Raw genomic sequence first — 23,886 nt, 5'->3', positions numbered from 1 at the left:
TCTATTCCCATTGTGTTCTGATTTGTATAAAAAAATGGAAAAACATCTAATTAGTATAAATGAGATTTAAATGTTGAATAAAACTCTTAATGTATGAAAAATGTGAAACATTTTCAAAACAAAAACAAGTTTTTAAAATAAAAGTGGAGAAGGATCTAATTATTTTTGCATGGTATTGAAAACATGAATAAAAAAATGAATAAACTGGCAATGTATGAAAACATATGGAATGTTTATTGGTTTGAACAGGGATTTTAGATTAACAGTTAAGGAGAGGTTTAACTGCCAAAAATACCACATCAATCAGAACAGAGACTGGGCAATGATGGGGACAGCTTACTATGGGAAGCTGTTGAGGATGACGACCGGAGGAGTCTGACAGATGCTGGAGGAACAGAAGTCAGTATGTCTGACTGTGATATAATGAACAAACTGTACTGTTTATAAACAGCAGTAAAAGCATCATTCACCTCCTTCACATCAGACATCCTCTGGTCAGACAGCAGCTTCCAGCTCTGACAGAACACAACTTTTTATTTATCTAGTCTGTATTCTCTTTGTACATTCTTGAACATGTACATAAGACAAACATACTGGCTGTTATGTGTAATTTGATCAAATTAACTGAATAAGCCCAATACATTCTTACAGTGGGCTTCTAAAGGTTCAACAGTGTCACCATTGTTAACTGAACTGTTAACTGAATATTGAATAACCCCCAATCAACTGAAGTGAATGTTGTAAAAGTGAAAGTATTACTGCACCTTTTAAAATACCATCTGAACCATTGACTTGCTTCAACACAGCATTCAATCAAATAACTTAAGAACAAAACTGGCTCACGTTAACACCACTTTCCTATTAATACGTTTTACACATAGTCACTTCATGCAAGTCCAAAGGTTGGAGCTTGCAAAATTCCCTCCATCATGTATTGCTTAAGGGTTTCATAGGAAGAATGCAATGGCAGACGGAGTACAAGAGAACAAGTATTTGCTTCCGGAAATAGTTTGTTTTCCTCATGAAGGAACTGAATTTCTGGGCGGTTTGGAAATCCGAGTGGTGGCACTGTTGAGGCTTTAGATGTAAACTCCAATACCTTCTCTAGGGTGACTGGACTGCATTCTCCTTCTGGAACACAAGAAAGTGGTGAGAAACAGTAATTCAGGGCCATTAAAACAAGATTTTATTTTTAGGCCACATCACCTAACCCTAGTCTTTTGCATATATTACTTTGGAGCAATTTGGAAGTTGCATACTGACCAAGTACTTTTTGGCAGAGGTGGGACAAAGTCATTGTTATGCAAGTCACAAGTCTCAAGTCTTTGCCCTCGAGTCCCGAGTCAAGTCGAGTCAAAGATGAGGCAAGTCCCGAGTCGAGTCCAAAGTCCTACCATTTTAGTTGAGTCATTTCAAGTCCTCTTACCACATAAATAAAATGTATACAAATCATGCATGTCTGTAAGATTTGTATTTAAACCTCTTTATACAACGCCATTAGCAAAATACAGTAAAAAACAGAATTTCACTTTGTCACAAAAATGCTTGCATTTAAACAGCATATTGCACTAGAACAATACAATACAGGACTGAAGCTGCTGTGCAATGACCTCATATTGCAAAACAGTTTAACTTTCAAATAGACATGGGTCCTTTTAGCCTAAACTTAGGGCCATTATGGAAATATTGTTTTGCTTATTTTTGGTTTAATTTGGTTTACTTTATTTAATTGTTTTGCTATACTTTTCATGCAAACTTGCCATGGCCCCCCTAGAATCCCCTCGCGACACCCAGGGATACCCGTCCCCACTTTAAAAACCACTGATATAAAGCATATGACTTCAGTTTGAGGAAAGGGCTTTATTACATTTGAAGCAGTGAAAATATTCTTAATATTGCATATTCTTAATACTGAAACGTATTATTGTATACCGTAGTGTATAGACAATGAATATTAACACAACAACATTGATGAGTAAAGAGTAGTTTCAAATACAACATGTGAGGCTATTAGGGATTTTCTGACATCTGTTTCATATTTTTCTCTGTTAGAGGTATGAAGAATACCTAGAGGTATTCGGGCTGGGGGGCCCAAAACAAGCCCAATATTACTATATTATCTATTATCATCAGTATAATTTATGATCAAAAATTTATCAATAAATTAGCCTGCAACATATTAAATTGAAATCTCTTGGAGTTTAAAGAGCAAATACAGATGGAATTTTACAAAATTCTTCAAATTGCAATAAAGGCTGTGAACAGAAGACGTTTGGAGATGGAAAAAGAGAAAGTGACGTTAAGGCCAATTATGGTAACCCATAGTCAGAGTTATTGCAAACATTAGGAGCAGTGGTGAACATGCACACTGCAAACCGTGAAAAAGACGAATTAGTACAGCACTTGAATCGTTGCACTTGTGGCTATTAGCTGTAAGAGTGTCAGGCAATGTATTTGGACAAAACAGTAACCATAAATGTAAAGAAACAAAGTTGCTTGTCATATTTTCCTAACAAGCAATCACATTTTTTATAAAAAGGCCAAAAAAAACACGACCCGCAATTTGCGTTTTGATTGGATGTCGTGCAGGCAGCGCGTGTGCTCTGCATGCATACAGGTGCAGATTTTTTTTTCCACAGATGCAGAAACACTGAGAGTGGCGCAGCCATGTGAACATTCTTTTCCCCCCAGGTTTTCATGGGAAGTAGCAAGTCTTCGAGTCAAAAGGCACAAGTCCAAGTGAAGTCACAAGTAATTGATGTTTAAGTCCAAGTCGAGTTGCAAGTCTTTAAACATTTTGTCGAGTCTGAAGTCTTCAAATTCATGACTAGTCCAAGTCACATGACTAGTCCACACCTCTGCTTTTTGGGGTGAATATCAACTACAAAAAGGCGGCGGTCAAGTACTTTTTTTGGTAAAACATTACACCATATTATGTGCAAGTTTAAGAGAGCTACACATGGCCACACAACCAGACTTCACAATATCACTTCAAATATGGCATTATTAGCACATATTTCCCTGCCAACCAGAACAACTAATTATTGTACTTAACACCCATGTTATTATAATTTGTACAATAAATAGTATACCTTCAATATCAATTAACCAGTCACGCCAAAAGCATATTGTTGAGTTTTCTTGGTCTCTTCTGTTGCTGCCCTGCACAGAGAAGTCCACGTCAAATAAAGTGCATAGGTCCTTCGCCTGTAGTGGAATCTCCTCACTGACAAACATGTTGTAGAACACTGCTGGATTGTTCCTCAGCTCCTCCAGTAAACCAAGGGTTTTTAGCCCCTCAGCAAACCTATAAAAAGATGTGACACTGTGTGAATTGTCCTGGGGCAATGATAGTTCAATTTCAGACAGATAAGACAGGTGAGGCACTTACTGGTCCAAGGCAGTCGCCAATCTTCCATTGACAAAGAAGTCTGCAGCTGACTGGACAAGGGAGTCCTTCTCCTCTAGGCTGGAGACATCTCTTAAGGCACCTATAATGCTGAGACTATCTGCTGCCTCTGCAATTGCACCATTCGCCTCGTGGACTGTTGTTGCTTCCTGTATCTAAAAAGAAACAAAGTGAAATACAGAAAGACAAAAAAAAAAAAAATTGACAAAGAAACTGGCTTGTAAGTGGAGCGTCCCTATCTAAATTAGATGTTTAAACAATATAGCAGTTCCACTTGCATCTGAACACATTTGAAGTGATTCATAAATAGAAAGTGAATAGAAAATAGCCCCATCACAGTACTGTACATTCACTGTATAACACCCTTCTCCTGCTTACTTTTATTAACTGTTCCCTGAAAGTATGGTCACCAACTTCATCCACTGTGGCCAGGGTTGTTGGTATCCCACAGATTTGATGGAAAAGTCTTTCAGAGAAGAAGTGTGGCCCAACTCCTCCATGGACAACACACACGGCAATCATTTTTGCCACCCACGTGTAAAGTTTAGTCTGCAAAGCTAAAATTAAAAAAATTACAGTAAAAATATTGCTCTGCTGTAATGATTCTTAGTGTAATACCTTAATGCTGTGATTAATATTAGTGCTACTACAAATAATGCAATTGCACCTTTCAAGACATGGAAAAGGTGGTGTTTTAGTACATTAAAAAGACACAAATGAAGAATCATGGGAAGAAAAAAATTCCAAACAAGAATTAACAAAATTAAATGCAAAATTAAATAAAGTACACTGGATGAAACCCACCCACCCAACACAAACAGAAAAAAACAAATCAGACAGGAAAAGTGAGGAGCAATCATTTTTAAATGGGTTTCTGCATATACATTCCTAGAATTCTGCCAGTTGAAGGCAGACCGTCATAATAATTTGGGCTTCCCTACCTTGAGTATCAAGAGACAACTGCCGGACTCTCTCATGTCCCTCAAAGATATTTGACTGGTGGACAGCCCTCATCAACAGCCTTAGGTACTCTCTTGTTGGGCCACCTTCGTCAACTGCCCCTTCACCATTGTCATTTTCATCCACAAACACAACATCCAATTTTGCTTCAGGGTTGAAGAACCTACGCTTGAACGCCCGCAGGCTACACAGGAAAACATTATTCCTGCACACATTTATTTGGTTGCTTGATGAGCAGACATTTCCATCAACTTTGCTGACCAGTTTTCTCAATATGGTCTGTAGATCAATCCTGCAACCAAAGAGGTTCATGCATTTTAATATGTCAAATATGTACCATATTTTATAAGTTAACCACCTGATTAAACGTAACAGGATATAGAAAGAAAAAGACACCTTCATACACAAATATAGTCAAGTTAATAAGAGAGAAAGAACAAAAAAAATAAAATAAACATACTCAGCCACAGGTCCTTCAAGGTGGTTTTGAGATACAGGAGACTGATTTTGTGAAACAGTTTGATCTTGTTCATCAAGAATAATGATTGGTTCCTGAGCAGATGAAGGAAGGAGTGATGGTTCATCATGAAGAGTCAGCATTTCTTGTGGTGGTGAGAACAGAGCAAGTGGTGGCTGGATGGAGGGCTCAGACAGCAGTGGCTGGAGAGGGGGCACAGAGAGACTTGGCTGGGTGAAGGTTTCAGAAAGCAGTGGCTGGAGAGGAGGCACAGAGAGACTTGGCTGGGTGGAGGTCTCAGAAAGCAGTGTCTGGAGAGGAGGCACAGAGAGACTTGGCTGGGTGGAGGTCTCAGAAAGCAGTGGCTGGAGAGGAGGCACAGAGAGACTTGGCTGGGTGGAGGTCTCAGAAAGCAGTGGCTGGAGAGGGGGCACAGAGAGACTTGGCTGGATAGAGGCCTCAGAAAGCAGTGGCTGGAGAGGGGGCACAGAGAGACTTGGCTGGATAGAGGCCTCAGAAAGCAGTGGCTGGAGATTGGGCACAGAGAGACTTGGCTGGGTGGAGGTCTCAGAAAGCAGTGGCTGGAGAGGGGGCACAGAGAGACTTGGCTGGATAGAGGCCTCAGAAAGCAGTGGCTGGAGAGGGGGCACAGAGAGACTTGGCTGGGGGGAGGTCTCAGAAAGCAGTGGCTGGAGAGGGGGCACAGAGAGACTTGGCTGGGTGGAGGTCTCAGAAAGCAGTGGCTGGAGAGTGGGCACAGAAAGGCTTGGCTGGATAGAGGCCTCAGAAAGCAGTGGCTGGAGAGGGGGCACAGAGAGACTTGGCTGGGGGGAGGTCTCAGAAAGCAGTGGCTGGAGAGGAGGCACAGAGAGACTTGGCTGGGTGGAGGTCTCAGAAAGCAGTGGCTGGAGAGGGGGCACAGAGAGACTTGGCTGGATAGAGGCCTCAGAAAGCAGTGGCTGGAGATTGGGCACAGAGAGACTTGGCTGGGTGGAGGTCTCAGAAAGCAGTGGCTGGAGAGGGGGCACAGAGAGACTTGGCTGGGTGGAGGTCTCAGAAAGCAGTGGCTGGAGAGGGGGCACAGAGAGACTTGGCTGGGTGGAGGTCTCAGAAAGCAGTGGCTGGAGAGGGGGCACAGAAAGGCTTGGCTGGGTGGAGGTCTCACACAGCAATGACTGACCATGATATGCATGGTGTAGGGCATAAGCGCCATAGTTTAGTTGATCTGAGAGAATTTCCTGAAGACAAACATGCACAATACATGAGCTTACACAAACCAAAACATTCCATTTTCCTTTAAGACAGGAAATAAAAATGCAACGCATTAACCTGTACATCCTGATTTGAAAACCACAGTACATATAGAGTTGAGGATGCTTTTATGCCATGATCCATTATTGACCCAGAGGAACTGCTCTCAATTGATCTTGATGATGTAGCTTCTTGCACCACAAAGATTTCACTGCCAATATCATCTTGTCCCACAAAGTCAAACAAGATCTAAAATGATGTGAAAGTTACACCAGTCAAGTTTTTCAACCTACTGAAACATTAAGACACTTGATACTTTCTCAAGTAGAATACACATCACCTGGATTGGCTCCAACAAACTGAATTTCCTCATATTGATGTGTCCATTTGGATATTTAAATTTGATCAACACCCCATCTGAGGGTTCCTCACATGCAGACAGTCGCTGACGCCTTGCCTCAATAGCCTGAAATTTGAGCTCATTTAAAAAAAAAAAAAAAAAACCTTCTGCTAGTTTATCAAATTAATATATTAGAAACAAACCTTTTGACGTCTTTCCTCACAGGCCTGATAGGCTAGTTTCTTCCTCTCCTATTAAGACCACATTAAAAGTATTTCTGTATTTTGTAAGAGAACATAAATCCTACATAAAATTGAACTTCAAAGTATTACCTTCTCCTGATCCACCAACAAACTTGTATTATACGCCAGATCTTGCTGGGCACGTATTGCTCGCCATTCTTGAAGAGCCTAAAGTAAAATATACTTATAAAAAATAAAAGTACACATTTTTTTTTTTTTAAAGGCATTTCTCACAAAATCACCATCAAAGAGTAACGAATACTTACACAAAAATATATAGATTCTATTACCTGATTTGAAACTACACTTCGAGCTTGGGTACTCTCAGCCACAGGCACAATCTCATCTAGCACTGGAGCAATTGAGAGAGGAGGGATTGAATTCATGGACATAGAGGATGTGGATGCCACCTGTTAGTACACAGAAAACACCAATGATTTCTCCTTCAGCATACACACACATCAGTGCTCCATAGGTAGAAAAAAAAAAAGACATTATCTTAGGGTCAGGAACGTAATGGCTCAGACATCACACAGAATAATTAGATGCATATATACACATTAGAAAAGACAATAAAACCACTTTATATTTGTATTTGCCTCTCATCACTAAGTGCATAGTGGACATAAATCATTATATGTGCAACCATTTTAATATGGACCTGATCTGAAACTACTTGTAAGGTCTCATCTACTGCTGGAGCTGTGAGTGGTGGGAATGATATCTGGGACATGGAAGAGGGTGGTGATGTTACCTAAGGGTAGAGAGGGTAACTTTAATTATAGGCATAGACATTACAGAGAGCACATTTATATGATTGTAGTATGATCTAAATGTGTATATAATTCCATACCTGCAAGACAGTGGCGCGTGGCACGATGTAAAGTCTGCTTTTGCCAACCACTGCTTTTAGTGCCCTCACAGAACTAACTTGTAATTTCTGGATCTTGCGTCCTTTGCCTGCCCTTGCCAACTCAAAGCCTACCAAATTTAAACTTATCTGAGGGTAGCTTTGGCAAACAAAGTTGTTTAATTCAGACAAACTCCAATTTAGCCCAATCTTTGAGTTTGTGCACGCGGCCTCTGGTGACTCATGTACAGGTTTTCCTAAAAATGGAAAGGTAAACATCAGTATAATCTGTTCCTGGTGGCACATTCATTAGTTCTAACAGTCCTGAGAGATCTTGCCCTGCCTGACTCCTTCAATGTTCGAGAAACCAGTTTCAAAGACAATACATTTCACGAATAAAGACATCTAAACTATGTTGTCATTTTTAGACAATCGTATGTTGAGAAACCCCAAAAGCAGATCTTACAACTGAATTGAAGCTTTATTGTCATTGCAATGCAACGAAATTATAATGCCCATCTGATCACGGAATACACACACACAAATAGCAAAAAAACAAGGAAGACCATAAACATTTTAAGTTAAATAAATAACATTAAATAAAAAATCATCTATAAAAATAATCACATAACATGTTAAAAAAAAATATATTAAAAAAATATATATCGGTGTTATACACCTTAAAATGTATCGCATGTTAAGAATAAAACAGTCAACATTATGTCTTGTTCCCATTTAGAATCCTTATGGCCCATGGATAGAAACTGTTTTTTAGTCTATTTGTCCTACTTTTAAGACTCCTGTATCTCCTTCCAGAAGGCAGGAGGCTAAACAGTCCATGTCCAGGGTGGGTGTCATCTTTTATTATGTTGCGGGCTCCGCGGAGACACCTGCTGTTAGCAATTTCCTCCAAAGAAGGCAACGGGCAACCAATGATTTTTTCTGCAGTCCTAATTACTCTTTGCATTGCCTTCCTATTTGATGCTGAACATCCAGAGTACCACACTGTGAGGCAGTATACAAGGACACTCTCAATGGTGGAGCGATAAAAAGTAACTAGGAGATTTCTCCGGAGATTGTTTTTTTGGAGTAGCCTGAGAAAGTGCAACCTCTGCTGGGACTTCTTCACAATGGCCGTTGTATTGTCGTTCCAGGAGAGGTCGTCAGAGATGGTTGTCCCAAGGAACTTAAAAGTCGAGACCTGCTCCACCTCGTCCCCGTTAATTTGTAGTGGGACAAGAACATTCCTTTTTCTCCTAAAATCAATGACCATTTCTTTAGTTTTCTTAGTATTAAGCACCAGGTTGTTGTTGCTACACCACTTATACAGTGCCTGGACCTCCTCCCTGTACTTGGACTCATCTCCTCCTGTTATTAAACCGACCACCGTTGTGTCGTCTGCAAATTTAATAATGGTGTTGGAGGGATGGATGGGAATACAGTCGTGAGTGTACAGGGAATAAAGGAGTGGACTCAGCACACATCCCTGTGGGGAGCCGATGCTAGTAGTGATGGTAGTGGAGGTGTGGGAACCAATTTTCACAGTCTGTGGCCGGTTAGTGAGGAAGTCCAAAATCCATGTGCAGATGGAACGGGAAAATCCTAGGTGCAGCAGTTTTTCCACAAGAGTGGCTGGTATCACTGCATGAAAAGTGGGATTTTCGTCAGTAAGCGGCACTGTAGATTGTCGTGGAAGATCAGGTTTACGACTGTACACGGCAGTTTGCAGGCGACACCGAAAACTGCCGTGAATTGTCAGAAATTGACGTGGGCCTTGCTTGGCAGTTGTCCCCCCCAAGACCCCCCTTCCCTTAACTCCAGGGGAGGCTTTAACATGTAAATGAACATGCTGTGAGCTATACAAATGCAAATCAGGGTAGCAGGAGTTTTAACCCATGTGACATTTTTCTAAAAGGTATTAACTTCCTTCTAAGAAAATCTCTTAGATAGATCAGGCTCAGTATAGCCTAATTGTAAAATCTTAAACTTAAGCTTGAATTTATATATTTGATGAAAGTATTCTAGATTATTTATTGTGTGTCATTTGCAATCAGTCCCCGTGAATTCAGTGCGACTCGCAATTTTGACCAATCACCGCAACTTTTACCAATCATTGCGGTCTCCTGCTAATAAGCGGCGTCATACATCAGCAAACTTTATATATCATTGCCTGTCAAAATGAACGTGTTAACGCAAATTAATTTTAACGGCACTACATATATATATATATATATACATATACATATACATATACATACAGGGGTTGACATTAACTTTTTTGCTCACCGGCCACCGTGGCTAGTGGTTTTCCAAAGTTACTAGCCACTCAGCATTTTCACTGGTCACAATTTTGCTGTTTGGAAATTACATTGTATATGTTTAAAGTTGACTTTGGCATATATAAATTACTTGATTTTGAATCATTTTACTTTATTTAGAAGATTTAAAAACCTTTCAAACTTTCAAATGCAGAATGACCCCCCAAATCGTGTATATCAGCTGGGATGTGCAGGTGGGCAAGGGGTGGGCAATATAATAGATTATAATAGAATATAATAGGCTAATATGAGAAAGGTAATATGACAGGCTATGAGTTATTTTAGTTAGGATATATATATATATATATATATATATATATATATATATATATATATATATATATATATATATATATATATATATTTGCTTAGGGTATTTTTTAAATTATATATATATATATACACACACATACATACATATATATATATATACATACATATATACACACATAGGATATATATATATATATATATATATATATATATATATATATATATATATATATATATATATATATATATATATATATATATATATATATAATTTAAAAAATACCCTAAGCAAATTACAAAACAATAGTTGTTAAAAATAAAATAAAAATTCCGATACTAATACGACACAATGTAATTTATTGAATGTAATTGTCATTGGATACGACTTTCATCGAAAAGAATGTAAAAAAATGTGGGCGTGGTCTGTGTTGTGAAATGAAACCACATTAAAAATTCCCTTAAACTGCGTTGGAAACATACAGCAAAGCAGTGACAGAGGAAAACACAGAGCCTGATATTATGCAAACATTTACCAATAATGTGGAAAGCGTTTTAAATCTGTTCAGTGGAAAATCCGCTGTGACGAATCTGTCCTCGTCTAACATCTGCTGTAAATCCAGGTAAAACTAGCTGCGTGCACGCGCCCGTCCCCAGATAACATGATCCCCAGTTGATCCGTAACACCGGCGGTAAGAAACAGCTGAATGCAATCTCGTCAGCTTGCTCAGTTTGCTGCCGATTTTAACGAGCAGTTAACTTTAGTAATCTCCAGGTTGCTGTCCATAGATGATAGGTTGCTTGCTTTGGAGTCAAAAAACTGTGTGGAAGATACAACTTTAAGAAGAGAAGACGAGTGCCTAAGAGAAGACCAGTCCTAAGATTGCGGTAAGACTGTTATCTAAGCTAAAGTAACCTAAAGCAAAGCTTTTTAAGTAGCACAAGCTGAAATTAGCCTTGTAAAAGAACAAATGTAAGTTGCTTTATAAAAGTGTTTTCTTTTTCTGGTCATTTTACAGGAAGCAGTACGCCGTCTTCACAACTTCGTCATAACACTCATTTAATTGTTTTCCAGCTGCATGTAAGACAAAGAGACAGTACGCAGGAGGTACAAACATCCAGTTCTTGCATCGCGCGCAGAAGCTGAGTTCAGCTCGGAGTCGATTGAGAAGAAAGAGGGTAAGATTTTTTAGATTAGATCCGTTTTTGGTCAGTGTGACTATTTTTCAGGTGCATTTTACGCAGTACATCGTGCGATACTGATTGTCTTTATTGTTTGTTTTTACAGCTGCTACAAGCAAGAAAGAGTGTGTTAGCTGAGGATGAGGTGGGCCTTTGGAAGTGCGCTACCATAGACCTGCGCTGTCTGATGAGGAAGACGGCATCGTTGGCGCGGTGTCTGGATGGACTGTTTGACCAGCCAGGAGCTCGCCGAGCTCTGTGCCACGCTGCAATCGAGATTAGAGGCGATTCCAAAGAACGGCAACGCACGACAGACGTCTGAAAAATGGACTGAAATCAGACAGAATGGCGCTAGTTACCTACAGCTCTGAGGCGGAAAACAGAGACTTCATGGTGCTGTAGGATTTTGGGCTTCTCGTGAGCTTCCTATTGTTGTGTGGGCAGATCTCAAACGTTTTGCATTTGGTTGTGTGTTTGTGTTTGTTCTAATAAAGCTCTTTCTGTGAATAAACTGCATGTCCCTGGCATATTTTCTTTCCTCAATAAATGAATGTCCTTGATGGTTATAATAGCGTAGTCCATAGGATAACAATGACATGAATATAAAACATAATAGCATATCATATGAATATATACAATTAAAAAATAATATGCAAATCATAATTTTATATATATATATGGGTGTAAAATTATTATAATTTGGGGGTTTAAATTTATTAATTTATTACCCAGGTTGACCAATAGTAACAGATCTGCCAACCAATCACGAGTGATATTTCTTGTTTCAATGTAGTAGTTTCAACCAATACTGAGTGAGGAAATTCAAGCCATTCCGGCAAGGCGCCGCCCAGAGCTGCTATTCATATGCTAATTAGAGCCATTAGCGCCGGCGCCAGCATGCCTCCGCAAGCTCCACATACGTCATGGTTCGTTTCCGTCAATATGTGGCACAGACGAACGCGACGTTCACAGGCTGTAAACTGACGTTAATTGTCGAAAATCAGGGAGATTTCCGGCCGTTTACGGGGACGAAAATCCCACTTTTCATGCAGTGTATGATGCTATTAAATGCAGAACTATAGTCGATAAACAGCATTCTAACATAAGTTCCTGGCTGCTCTAGGTGACTCAGTGCGATATGAAGGGTTGTGTTGATTGCATCTGCTGTTGACCGGTTTCCTCTATATGCAAACTGATGGGGATCAAAGCTGTGAGGGAGGCTGGCATTGATGTTCTCAGCGATAAGTTTTTCAAAACATTTCATGACCACTGAGGTGAGGGCTACAGGCCTATAGTAATTTAAACTACTGACTGTAGGTTTTTTGGGAACAGGGACAATTATGGCAGATTTTAGGCACATGGGGATGGATGCTTGTGTAAGGGAGGTGTTAAAAATCCTTGTAAAGACCCCTGATAGTTGGTCTGCACAAGCCTTTAGTACTTTACAGAGTACTCCGTCTGGTCCAGCAGCCTTGTTTGGGTTCACTGCCCTCAGCACACGTCTCACTTGGTGTTCTTGTAGTGCAAAAGTATGCAATGTGGTCGAGGGTGGAGGCAGGGTGACTGGAGGTGATGTTGTTGTCTCAAAACGGGCAAAGAAACGGTTCAGCTCCTCTGCCAGTTCAGCGTCGCCACCAACAGCCACCGATGATCTGCCTTTATAATTGGTGAGATGTTTTAGTCCCTGCCATACCTGCCGCGGGTTGTTCTGTTGCAGATGGTCCTCTATTTTCCTCCTGTAAACCTCTTTTGCTGCCTTAATGCCTCTCCTCAGATTCGCTCTCGCCGCGCTATACTGGGCCTTGACCCCGGACCTGAAAGCAGAGTTGCGTGCTTTAAGCAGAGACCGTACTTCTCTGTTCAGCCATGGTTTGTTATTGGGGTAAACCCGAATGCGTCTGTAAACAGTTACATTTTCTGTGCAGGTCCTAATGTAACACAACACGGTCTCTGTATATTGTTCCAGGTCCTGGGACTCAAAAATACTCCACTCCGTGTGTGCAAAACAGTCCTGTAGCTGAATAAGTGCATCCGCTGGCCAGATTCTTATTTTCTTCTTTTCTGGCTTAGTTTGTCTTATCAGCTGGGTATATGCTGGGATTAAGAGCAGTGAAAGATGGTCAGACAAACCCAGATGTGGCATGGGCACAGCTCTGTATGCGTGCTTTATGTTGGAATAAACACGGTCCAGTGTGTTCTTCCCCCTGGTGGCACACTGTACATACTGTACAAATTTAGGGAGCACAGTCCTTAAACACACCTTGTTAAAGTCCCCGGCAACTATATGTACACCTTCAGGATAAGCCTGCTGCTGTCTGTCAATCAAGTCATGTAACAGAGCGAGAGCCGTACTAGCGTTAGCATCCGGTGGTATGTACACAGCAGTAATAAGCGCTGCTGAAAACTCTCGCGGCATATAATAGGGTCTGCACAATACCGTCAGTGCTTCCAGGTCCGGACAGCAGTGTGTATATATGGTCCTACTGTTCTTACACCAGCCAATGTTGACGTATATACACAACCCCCCCCCCCCCCCCCCCCCCCCCCCCCCCCCCCCCCCCTGTTCTTACCGGAGTCACTGTTCCTATCCAATCGATGCATTGAACGCTCTGCTAGCTGTGCCACCGTGTCCGGTATCAGTGGGTGTAACCAAGTCTCAGTTATTATCATCACACAACAGTCGTGGATGGTGGAACTCCCAGCGATGAGTACATCTAGTTCGTCCATTTTGTGCACGACAGATCTAGCGTTGGTGAGAAAGATGCTTGGTACCGCTGGCTTGTATGGTCGCTTTTTCAGTCGAGCCAGTAGACCTCCTCGGCAGCCCCGTTTCTTCCGTCTCTCTCGACGCCGCCTGCGTCGCCTTCCCGGCCCGAAAACGATCCAAGCAGATCCCGGTGGCCTCGCTATGTCCTGCGGGATGTTATGAGCCTGATGGAACGAGCTCGTAACATTTATCCGACACCCTTGGCTGATATTCAGCAAGGTCGAGTAACTATATGCGTGTCCTGCTTGAGAACACGTCTTTACACACACAACATACATGATCAAACAACACCGTATCAGAGAGCAAAGAGCTGCTGCGTCTGTGCGCGCCGCCATCTACTACCAATTAACCTAAAATCGTTTGTTTTTAAGTGTAGATTTAAAACTAAACAAACCCTACACTCCTAAGAAAATTGCATATGACTGAGAAGAGCCTGGTCCCACTAACAAGCCCATCACACATTTGATCATCTGGGCAGATGCGAAATAACATTTATATACAATATATGGTGTACACTCTTAGAAGAAAAGGTTCTATACATTTTTGAGAAGGACCTGTATTGTATACATTACTTACAGTGTAGCTTAGCCTCTGAATGCACCACCCACATCCTCACACAAACAATTAACCTAACGTCAGATAGCTGATGCAAAAAGATTCATTGGGTCATATTCCTGGACATGTTTAAAGTGATGCCTTGAGAAAGTGTTGCATGGGTGTAACTATTAAAATGAAAAAATGCATCAAAGAGTAAACTGCTCTACAACATCTCTTTAAAACAAGTCAAATATTTCCCAATATAGAGACAGTATAACAAATGAGAGCAGACAGCTCATACCATAGCTTTCTTTGCAAGGTGGTTACATAAGGAGGTGTAAAAGTAAATAACACTTAATTCTTATGTGCTTCAATCTCATTCACCTAATCCAAGTTTAGACAGTTCATCAAGTGCTTTTGTGGGGGGCAGAAAACCATTATCTGGCCCAGGAAGGAGGAAGAGTTTTGCTTGCCAAAAAGGATTTTCCCTGCGGCCACCAGATCCTCCTGTAAACACAAACACATAAGATTTACACATGCAAGCTTCACACTAATTCACTTTAATAAAGATGCTGACATGCATGCTATTTGTGTCATGGAAGTGCAATAACCTGATACGCTGCGTGAGGACGCACTGAATCCCTCTTAAATTAGCACAATATCTGATGCATGTAATTACCTTGACAAACTATATATGCGTGCAGATGTCGAGAAATATTGATACATTATCATATGTTTGAGTCAAATTTCTCTACAGAGAAGTATTATTTATTCAACCTTTTTAGCCAAAATCAACAGATGTATCATTATGAGGCTGTATAATTTGTGTTGTGTTTTCAGTTCATACTGGCAGCCTGAGGGCGCCGGCACCCTGGCCTGTACACATTTAGTCCATGGCACCCATAAAGAGGCAGACAATGTGACATTGCAGGAAAGAATAAACTAGCTTCCAGAGATCGCTATAACGAGACACTTTTGAAGGCAATAAACACACAATCATGACAATATATGGTTTGTCTGTGTTCATGCTATTTTGGGTGTTTTCCTAATAGATTATAATTTAATGCTATTCGACATAGCTTTTATCATTGTGTATTTTCTGTCAGATTTTTTGAGACAGGTCTAACTGCAGAACCGCAGAACCCATATACGTCACTCACAACAGTCTGAGGGCGACAACAGCGCCACGCCACAGTCTTATGCCGGAAGTGGGCGGAGCTGATTTATCTTCGCATACATTGCTCTATTTGGAGCGTTTCAAGCCCAAAGTTTAAACGATGTTAATAATGTCAAGTATTTAATTAATAAGTTCTAATTGAAGATAGATAGAGAGATGATAGATAGGCTAGATAGATATACTCACTCATAGTTAAATCATATAAATATGTTTTAAAATAAACAATACTGGATATTAATACAAAATCAAATAATTTACGTTAAAAATGTATTTATAAAAAACATTGTAACGTTTTTAAAGTAAAAAGTTGCTATTATTTTTTATTTATTTATATTATGTCTTAAATATTATATTAGATAAACTGAACACAAATCTTAACACACAAAAAATGAATTGAGCATTTGAACATTTATTTTTATGACACAATATATTTGTTTTTTACTCAAGCATCTCAGAATAAACCTTTTTTTTATAGTACATAATATATATTACACAATTCTACACTGTTATGCATGATTCAGATTAATCAAACAAACCCCAAAACACACAGAAATTGTTTAATTTTATAAAATGTTCCTTAAAAATCCCCTTAAGTAGCAAAGGCATCATATACTAGCTTGGGTTTGCTTTAGAAAATACACAATCAGACCAAGGGGAATAAATTGAACTAAGTTGAAAGTTATTGCACAGACAAATTATTTCTAATATAAATGTAACCTCTATAAACATTGACAACTGTCTCTTTGGCCAGTTGTCGGTCAACCATTCAGCCTGTGAAAGTTGAAGGGCTTTTTCCTAGTCTTCCACTTTCAAATTTCAGAAATCAGGGCTCTTCCACTAAACTGTTGAAAACTTTTGGTTGTTCCTCAGTCTTTAAACTGCAGTGCAGAGGTCTTCTGTGATCCTCCGCTCCTTCATGAGACAAGGGTACAAACAAATAGGATGAAATGTTGGAAGTGTTTTAACAATATTGTGTGTTGAAGTCAGGATGTAGCATGTATAATAAAGTTGTGAAATTCAGTTTCTCATGTCTATATTTCTGACATAAATGATACCCTGTCACAATCAAATGAATTAACCATTTTCAGTTCAAAATGTATACAGAAATCAAAGGCAAGCACTTCATAGGGCTTCTCACACTGAGCTTATCGTCATTCTAAACACACTTGTAACCTCGGGTAAAGTAACATTTCACACTTTTATATTTACGTGCTTTGGACAGTCACTGAAACACTGTGCACTCAATATAAATAATAAAGTCAGCATTGAAGAGGAAAAATATCAAATGCAAACAGAAAACGCAATTGCAGCGAAGAAGAGACCATTTAAATTATTGTATAGTCTGAAATGTCCATTCAGGAAAAACTTGTAATACAAGGACATGCAAAGCTTGAGCATTTATGAAAACATTTTGTGTGCAGTGCAGTGTCTGTCAGTGACCCTGATAATGCACATATGTTATCCCATGGTTTATTAAAGTACAGTGTGGAACGGCAGTGTATGAATACCCAGGATTAATTGTTCATCTCAGGTAAATGATGATCAGTGTGAAACATGAAGCAAGATAACCCAAGATTCTGTATATCCGGAGTTTACTATTTCAAGTGTGAAAAGCTCTCATGTTTTTTATCCTAATGAAGGGAAGCTTGTATTTAATTTTTTTTTACCTTTTCCTTCTTTTTCTTACCATTAACATGAAGATCATACTGTCAATAGAGCCATCCAACTGTTGTGGAACAGTCTAAAACAATTGAACATTATAGAATAGAAGAACATTCCTGGAAAATGTGACATATAACAACACACTATCTGTATAAGTAGCTTATGTCTTTATTAGAGCCTTTTAAAACTAACCTTGTTTTTGATCAGCTTCCATTATCCGGGGGTGACATTCTGATTGTCAATTTACTGCAACAAAATCAAACAGATATATATAATGCTTGGTTGTGTACTTAATTTAATTTTAATGGGACACATTCAAACACATGAAATAGTGCATTTTGTTAGCTTAAGCACTATATATATATATATATATATATATATATATATATATATATATATATATATATATATATATATATATATATATATATATATATATATATATATATATATATATATATATATATATATATATATATATATATTTGAAACTTTATAACCAACTAATTCAAAAGGGACAACAAATAAATACTATTTCTTGCCACTGTGTATAAACAAATAACTCCAAACCTTCATACCTCCATGGACAGCTGCTTTTTGAAGTGAATTTGAAGGTGTACTGTGCCATCTGGTCAGTTTAAAACACTGGGCAGTAGAAACTGTTGCAGAATGTCTTGCATTGATGTACATGAAGTAAAGCTGATCCTCTCCAAATCGTAATGCCTCTATAAATTAGTGGGAAAAACACATAAAACACTGGTCAGTATCAGATAAGCAAATAAAAAATACGCCGCCATTAACAAAGTAAAATCACAAACAATTATGTTACTTAAAGCAAGACCATATCAACAGACGCGATAGACATCGTAGAGCAGAGCACATTAGAAAAAAATAGAGCCACGTTCTATAAAGTGTTAATACAACAACGATTGATCAAATACACAACACAAATAAACTTGATAGATTAAAACCACAACACAAAACAGCTGTTTACCGTGTTCTCTTCTTCCGCCGTGCCGATTGTTTAGTTTTCGTGAACTCCGCCCACTTCCGGCATGAGACTGTGCCGTGGCGCTGTTGTCCTCAGAGCGTTGTGAGTGACGTATATGGGTTCTGCGGTTCTGCAGTTGGTTATTGTTGGATTTTTTTGACCCGAAGCCACATGAGATCAAAGAAGGTTATATAAAACACTCGACTTATGAAGTGATAAAGTTTGGAATAAAACATGATTTTAAACTTATAATGTTTTGATGGTGAGCTAGCATGCTAGCTTGGCCTGAGATGCACCTGCCACTGAGCATACTTTATTTTTATGAAACTTTGACACAACTACTGAAATGTTTATTTTCAAGAAAGGCATTTGATAGAGTCTCAGAGGTGGTGAAGTGAGAAGTTTGATAAAAGAAATGAGGTTTAAATAGAACCGTTTGAGAGTCGTCGTTAATTACATTGAAGACAAGCCCTAGTCGGACAGTAATTGTTTCTCATATAGACCTCCGTAAAAAATAAATTTGCATGCAACCTCAGTGATAAAACTTGTGTATTTGGATGGTGATTTATTCCCGGTGGAGGAGCGAGTTTTGTGATTCTCCGCACCTGGGAACACTGCTCACGTAGTCAGTCAAATGATTGTTTGTCTGCTGTAAAAATGTCATATGCTTGGAATTACATACATACATACATACATACATACATACACACACACACACACAATAATAGGAAATTATTAATTATTTACATGTCCTGTGTAAAAAAAAAAAATTACTTTTAAAAAATGTGGAAATGAGCAGAAGTAGTTAAACCTATATAAGGTTATTTACTGCCACAAGGGCTCATATCAAATGTTTACATGGTTTTCCTTCTCTTTCTCTTTTGAGCAGTGATGAAATCTTATTCTTGTAAATACTTTTCAGCATTTCAGTAACAAAAGCGTAATCTTGGACCTTTAAAATGCATCCGAATAACAGCGAAGAGCAACGGTACAGTGCTCCGCAGGGGTCCGCGTAATGCTCCGCATAATATTAGAGCCATAACCCTGCGGTGTGAATGGGTGCTGGAGAGCAACAAACTGAAATGAGCAGTTTGCATCTCTATGCAGAGGCAATACACGCATGAAAGCTCAGAAGAGATTGCAATAAACATCAGTTCACATTTTAGAGAAATCTCAAAAATAAAAAGTCACACATCTTGTAAAACAGTTCATACAATTCAGGTTTAAACTTATCCTCAGATTTGAAGTAGCCCATGTTGGTCAGGCTTTAGCTGTAGTGCATTTCTAGACACAAGGCCACCTTCAATTTTATTTTCATGAAATCATACAAATACATTTCTAATAACGTTACAAAATTTTGAAGCTTATTATAGCCATTTTTGATTACATTAAACTAACAAGTGTGTAGGTACCTAGCCATTTCTCAGGATTTTTTTTAAAAACAGGGTGCAGCCAACAAGTGAGATTTTTTTTTTTCTTCCTTAGGTGAGAAGGAAAAACAAGTTTAGTTCAGGTGTGTTCTAAAATGGATTTTGGCGACTGGTTTGCTTCAAGTTAGCATTTAAACAGCTACCCCGAATTTCTGTTAGCACATTAGCAATTACTCACCCCGAACTCGATTAACTTGCCGGCGAAATAGTTGTCTTGTTGTAGAAAGTAATGTTGACTCATCATTTCTTGCTGCCAGCTCCTGTCTAGCACGGGTTGCAGCGTTTAAAAGACGATTAAAAACACTTTCTGGCTGCTCCGACATTGTGCTAATCAGTGCTAATTACAAGTTAATAGTTAACAGGTGCTATATGATTTGAACAACGCATAAAGTGGCATGGGTCCAATTTGCATATAGATATCTGTAACATCATTTCGCCTAGTCAAAACTCCAATTCAAGATATCTGTAATTACATTTTGACTAGGAAGAATGAAACTAACAGATATCTCAAAATTCAGATATCTCTGATCAAATTTAATTTAAAGATATCTATAACTTAATAATAGATATCCATAATTAAATTAGACATATCCCTAACTCCAGTTTGAGATATCTACAATGCCATTTTGACTAGACATAATTCAAGTTACAGATATCTACAATGTAATTTCGCTTATTCAAAACTTAATTGAAGATATCTGAAAAGGAACATGTAGATATCTTGAATTGTGGTGAATTATAGATATCTTGAACTGGAGTTATGATTAGTCAGAATCAAATTTTAGATATCTCAAACTGGAAATTCAGATATCTACAATTCAGTTGCAGATATCCGCAACTGAATTGTAGATATCTGTAATAATAAACCCCATACAAATGAATGGCAAAAGTGACATCATTTGTCCTAGGAAGAATGTCTTTGTGGATATCTGAAATAACAATTATGGATAGGAAGAATTTAGTTGCAGATATCTGAAATGTTCTTTTTGACTAGGCAAAACTGAATTACTGATATCTGCAACACATATCCAGTCTAGCTTTTAAATGTTAAAATGGCTTGCCATAGTCATGTGTTCTGATTGGTCTAAGCTCTATGTATCATCATCACTGTCATGTGTTCTGATTTGTCTTAGCTCTATGTATCGTCATCACTGTCATGTGTTCTGATTGGTCTGCGCTCTATGTATCATCATCACTGTCATGTGTTCTGATTGGTCTGCGCTCTATGTATCGTCATCACTGTCATGCGTTCTGATTGGTCTGGGCTCTATGTATCGTCATCACTGTCATGCGTTCTGATTGGTCTGCGCTCTATGTATCGTCATCACTGTCATGTGTTCTGATTGGTCTGCGCTCTATGTATCATCATCACTGTCATGTGTTCTGATTGGTCTGCGCTCTATGTATCGTCATCACTGTCATGTGTTCTGATTGGTCTGTGCTCTATGTATCGTCATCACTGTCATGTGTTCTGATTGGTCTGAGCTCTATGTATCGTCATCACTGTCATGTGTTCTGATTGGTCTGCGCTCTATGTATCGTCATCACTGTCATGTGTTCTGATTGGTCTGTGCTCTATGTATCGTCATCACTGTCATGTGTTCTGATTTGTCTTAGCTCTAGGCTTGTTTGAGATGCGCCTTGCCTCGCCTGAAATAAAGGCGAGACTAGGCGGCTGCAGTGAGGGGAGGAGTGAAAAAAGTGCAGGCAAGCCGGACAATTCTCTCTTCTCGTAGTGGATCAGACACCAGCGAGAGCAGGTGTGTGTGTGTGAGATTAGAGTTCTCTCTTCTCGTAGTGGATCAGACACCTGCGAGATCAGTTGCAGATATCGCGGGATTCACACTTGTGCGCTCTGTTGCTGATAAACTGGATGTAATTTAAGTTCTGTTGCTCTTATATGAAAATAAATATTATGAACAAGGCACCCAAAGTTTTTGTTATTTATTTCCTTTCGAAAGGCCTGCTTATCAAGCATTTTTACTTTAATTACACACATGTTTTTATATATTTTTATTAATATGACAACAATCACATAACCCACAGAAAGACCGAGAGTTTGAGAATATGCACACATAATTTATACACATAAAAACATGATACCAGAGTTTTAAATTCAAATATATTAAAAAAACAACCTTGCATCACGGTTATTTAAACCAATGAGCATTAAGCTGTGTCGTCAGCAAGTCGTTTCCCATCATGCTTTTGCTCCGCGCAGTCGGTGGAGAGCAACTGCGCTCGACTGCAGAATCCGACACATCCGCCTCGCCATCGCGAGAGATTTTTGACATACGTCGGCATGACATCAGAGCAAGGCGGACCGCCCTCGGACACATTTCTAACCGGCATGCATCTCGCGCTGATCACCGGTGATCGATTCTGCGCGGATTTTGCTCATCTCAAACAAGCCTTCTGGGGGGGGTTTTTCAAGATGGCTCCTTGACTACACGCGTTTTGTTGAGCTCCGCAATCCTAACCACTTAAACTAACTTTCCTAAATTTGCAAAGTTAATCTTGAAAGTAAACTAATCTTAATTTTACACTGATTCGCCAAAACCTCAATGGGAGGCTCAGGAAAAAGGAAAAGTACTGGAAAGAAGGCTGAAAAACTCGGAAAGTCGGTACATGCCAATATGGCTAGTAAAACTAGCAGCGGATCGCAGGAGACTGACTCGTCTGTTAAAGCATCTTCGAGCGGCTTGTTTACAAGCAGTTTTCACGATTATCTCAAACAGGACAAAGAGCCAGAAGAATTTATGCTGGCAGAGGAGGAATTCCCATCTCTCCCTGAAACTCCTTGTAAATCGCCAGTCCCCAAACAACGCAGGGTTGTTGATAAAGATACAACGATCATCCTCTCACAGATCTCGGACCTTTCTCGGCTGGTACAGGACAGATCAGACGCACTAGAGAAGTTGGTGGAAAGAAATTCAAGAGTTATAAATGAAATGAAAGAAGAAGTAGGTGTCAACACAAAACAAATCACCGAGTTAAAGGAAACGATTGAGTTTATCTGCACCGACGTCAACTCTATGAAAACTCGACTGAAACAAGCCGAGAAGCGTGCCGAGGAGCAAGAGAGACGTCTAACGTTGCTGGAGGGCTATTCCCGCAGATGGAGTTTAAGGATGCAAGGGCTTCCAGAGAAAAATGAAGAGGATGTCCGTCGTGAGATCATCAAAATATGCCAGTGCCTCCTGCCGCATCATAAAGATAAAGTTCCTGACGTTGTGGACGTCGCACACCGTCTTGGTCGTAAAAAACCTGGTGGCAGCATTCCCAGAGGAATTATTTTTCAGTTCACATCACGATTCTTCAGGGATGCCGTGTGGCGTGCTGCGAAAGACGCAGATTTTCTGAAGAACAACCACCTGAGGATCACAGAGGACTTGTCCCCTGCCGATAGAGAAAGAAGGATGAAATTATGGCCAGCTGTAGAAAAAGCACGTAAGGAAAACAAGAGAGCTTTCTTCGTTGGAGGCCGTGCTTTTGTAGAAGGTGTGGAGATTTCTCCACCCACTTGAACTACGAGGTATGCCCGACCGTTATTGGAACTGAAAGACGATATGTTTACAGCCTCTCTTAGTACAATTGTACGTTTCATTATTTTGTTTAAAGGCTTAACTGAGTCTGTGACTCCAGCCCAAATGTTTTTTTCTTTTTCTTTTCTGAATTTATAAAAGAGGTGACATTACAAACAACAACAACAAATTATTTGCAGTAAAAAGAAAGGTATTCTCATTTCCTTTTTTTTCTTTTCCCCCTCTTTTTTAGGGGTTGAAGAAGATATTTGATTTTATTGGTAAATGTTTAAAGGAGGAAGTGAGATATATATTTTTATTTTTTAAAAAAAAAGGGAAAACAAAAAACGAATCTTTGCATTTAAAGGGATTGCTGTTCTCATCCTGGTACACACTTGTTGCAACAGTTTAAGATTTGCTATAACTTTTTATAGGAATCTTCTGGGTTAGATTGTGTTTTTAGATTTGTGTTTTCTGTAGGTTTTTTTGTTTATGTCTTTGTCTATAGTTTCTCTTAAT

The 23,886-nt window shown here is 39.3% G+C and overlaps 1 protein-coding gene and 1 long non-coding RNA gene across 3 annotated transcripts; both read right to left on the bottom strand.

The window, feature by feature from the left end:
* Window positions 1-213: 213 nt before the first annotated feature.
* Window positions 214-20,115, bottom strand: LOC137039809 (uncharacterized). The gene is made up of 15 exons (XM_067415083.1): window positions 20,022-20,115; window positions 14,968-15,090; window positions 7,513-7,766; window positions 7,336-7,413; window positions 6,950-7,069; window positions 6,750-6,827; window positions 6,621-6,668; window positions 6,418-6,543; window positions 6,156-6,326; window positions 4,830-6,064; window positions 4,351-4,661; window positions 3,788-3,966; window positions 3,392-3,564; window positions 3,093-3,307; window positions 214-1,131 (listed from the first exon to the last, which is right to left on the bottom strand). The coding sequence occupies exons 4-15, from the start codon at window positions 7,390-7,392 to the stop codon at window positions 887-889; spliced, it is 2,958 nt and encodes a 985-aa protein (XP_067271184.1). The 5' UTR covers window positions 7,393-7,413; window positions 7,513-7,766; window positions 14,968-15,090; window positions 20,022-20,115; the 3' UTR covers window positions 214-886.
* LOC137039657 (uncharacterized) lies at window positions 17,206-18,552 on the bottom strand. 2 transcript variants are annotated; one of them, XR_010897746.1, is made up of 4 exons: window positions 18,417-18,552; window positions 18,001-18,145; window positions 17,615-17,668; window positions 17,206-17,501 (listed from the first exon to the last, which is right to left on the bottom strand). It is a non-coding gene; the product is annotated as an uncharacterized lncRNA (long non-coding RNA). The 2 variants fall into 2 exon arrangements; XR_010897745.1 differs by having other exon boundaries at window positions 17,206-17,668.
* Window positions 20,116-23,886: the final 3,771 nt, after the last annotated feature.

The sequence above is a fragment of the Pseudorasbora parva genome, chromosome 14, assembly GCF_024679245.1.
Source record: "Pseudorasbora parva isolate DD20220531a chromosome 14, ASM2467924v1, whole genome shotgun sequence".
NCBI classification, from domain to species: domain Eukaryota; kingdom Metazoa; phylum Chordata; class Actinopteri; order Cypriniformes; family Gobionidae; genus Pseudorasbora; species Pseudorasbora parva.
The sequence above is the reverse complement of the archived record's forward strand: the minus strand, read 5'-3'. Positions and strand labels throughout refer to the sequence as shown.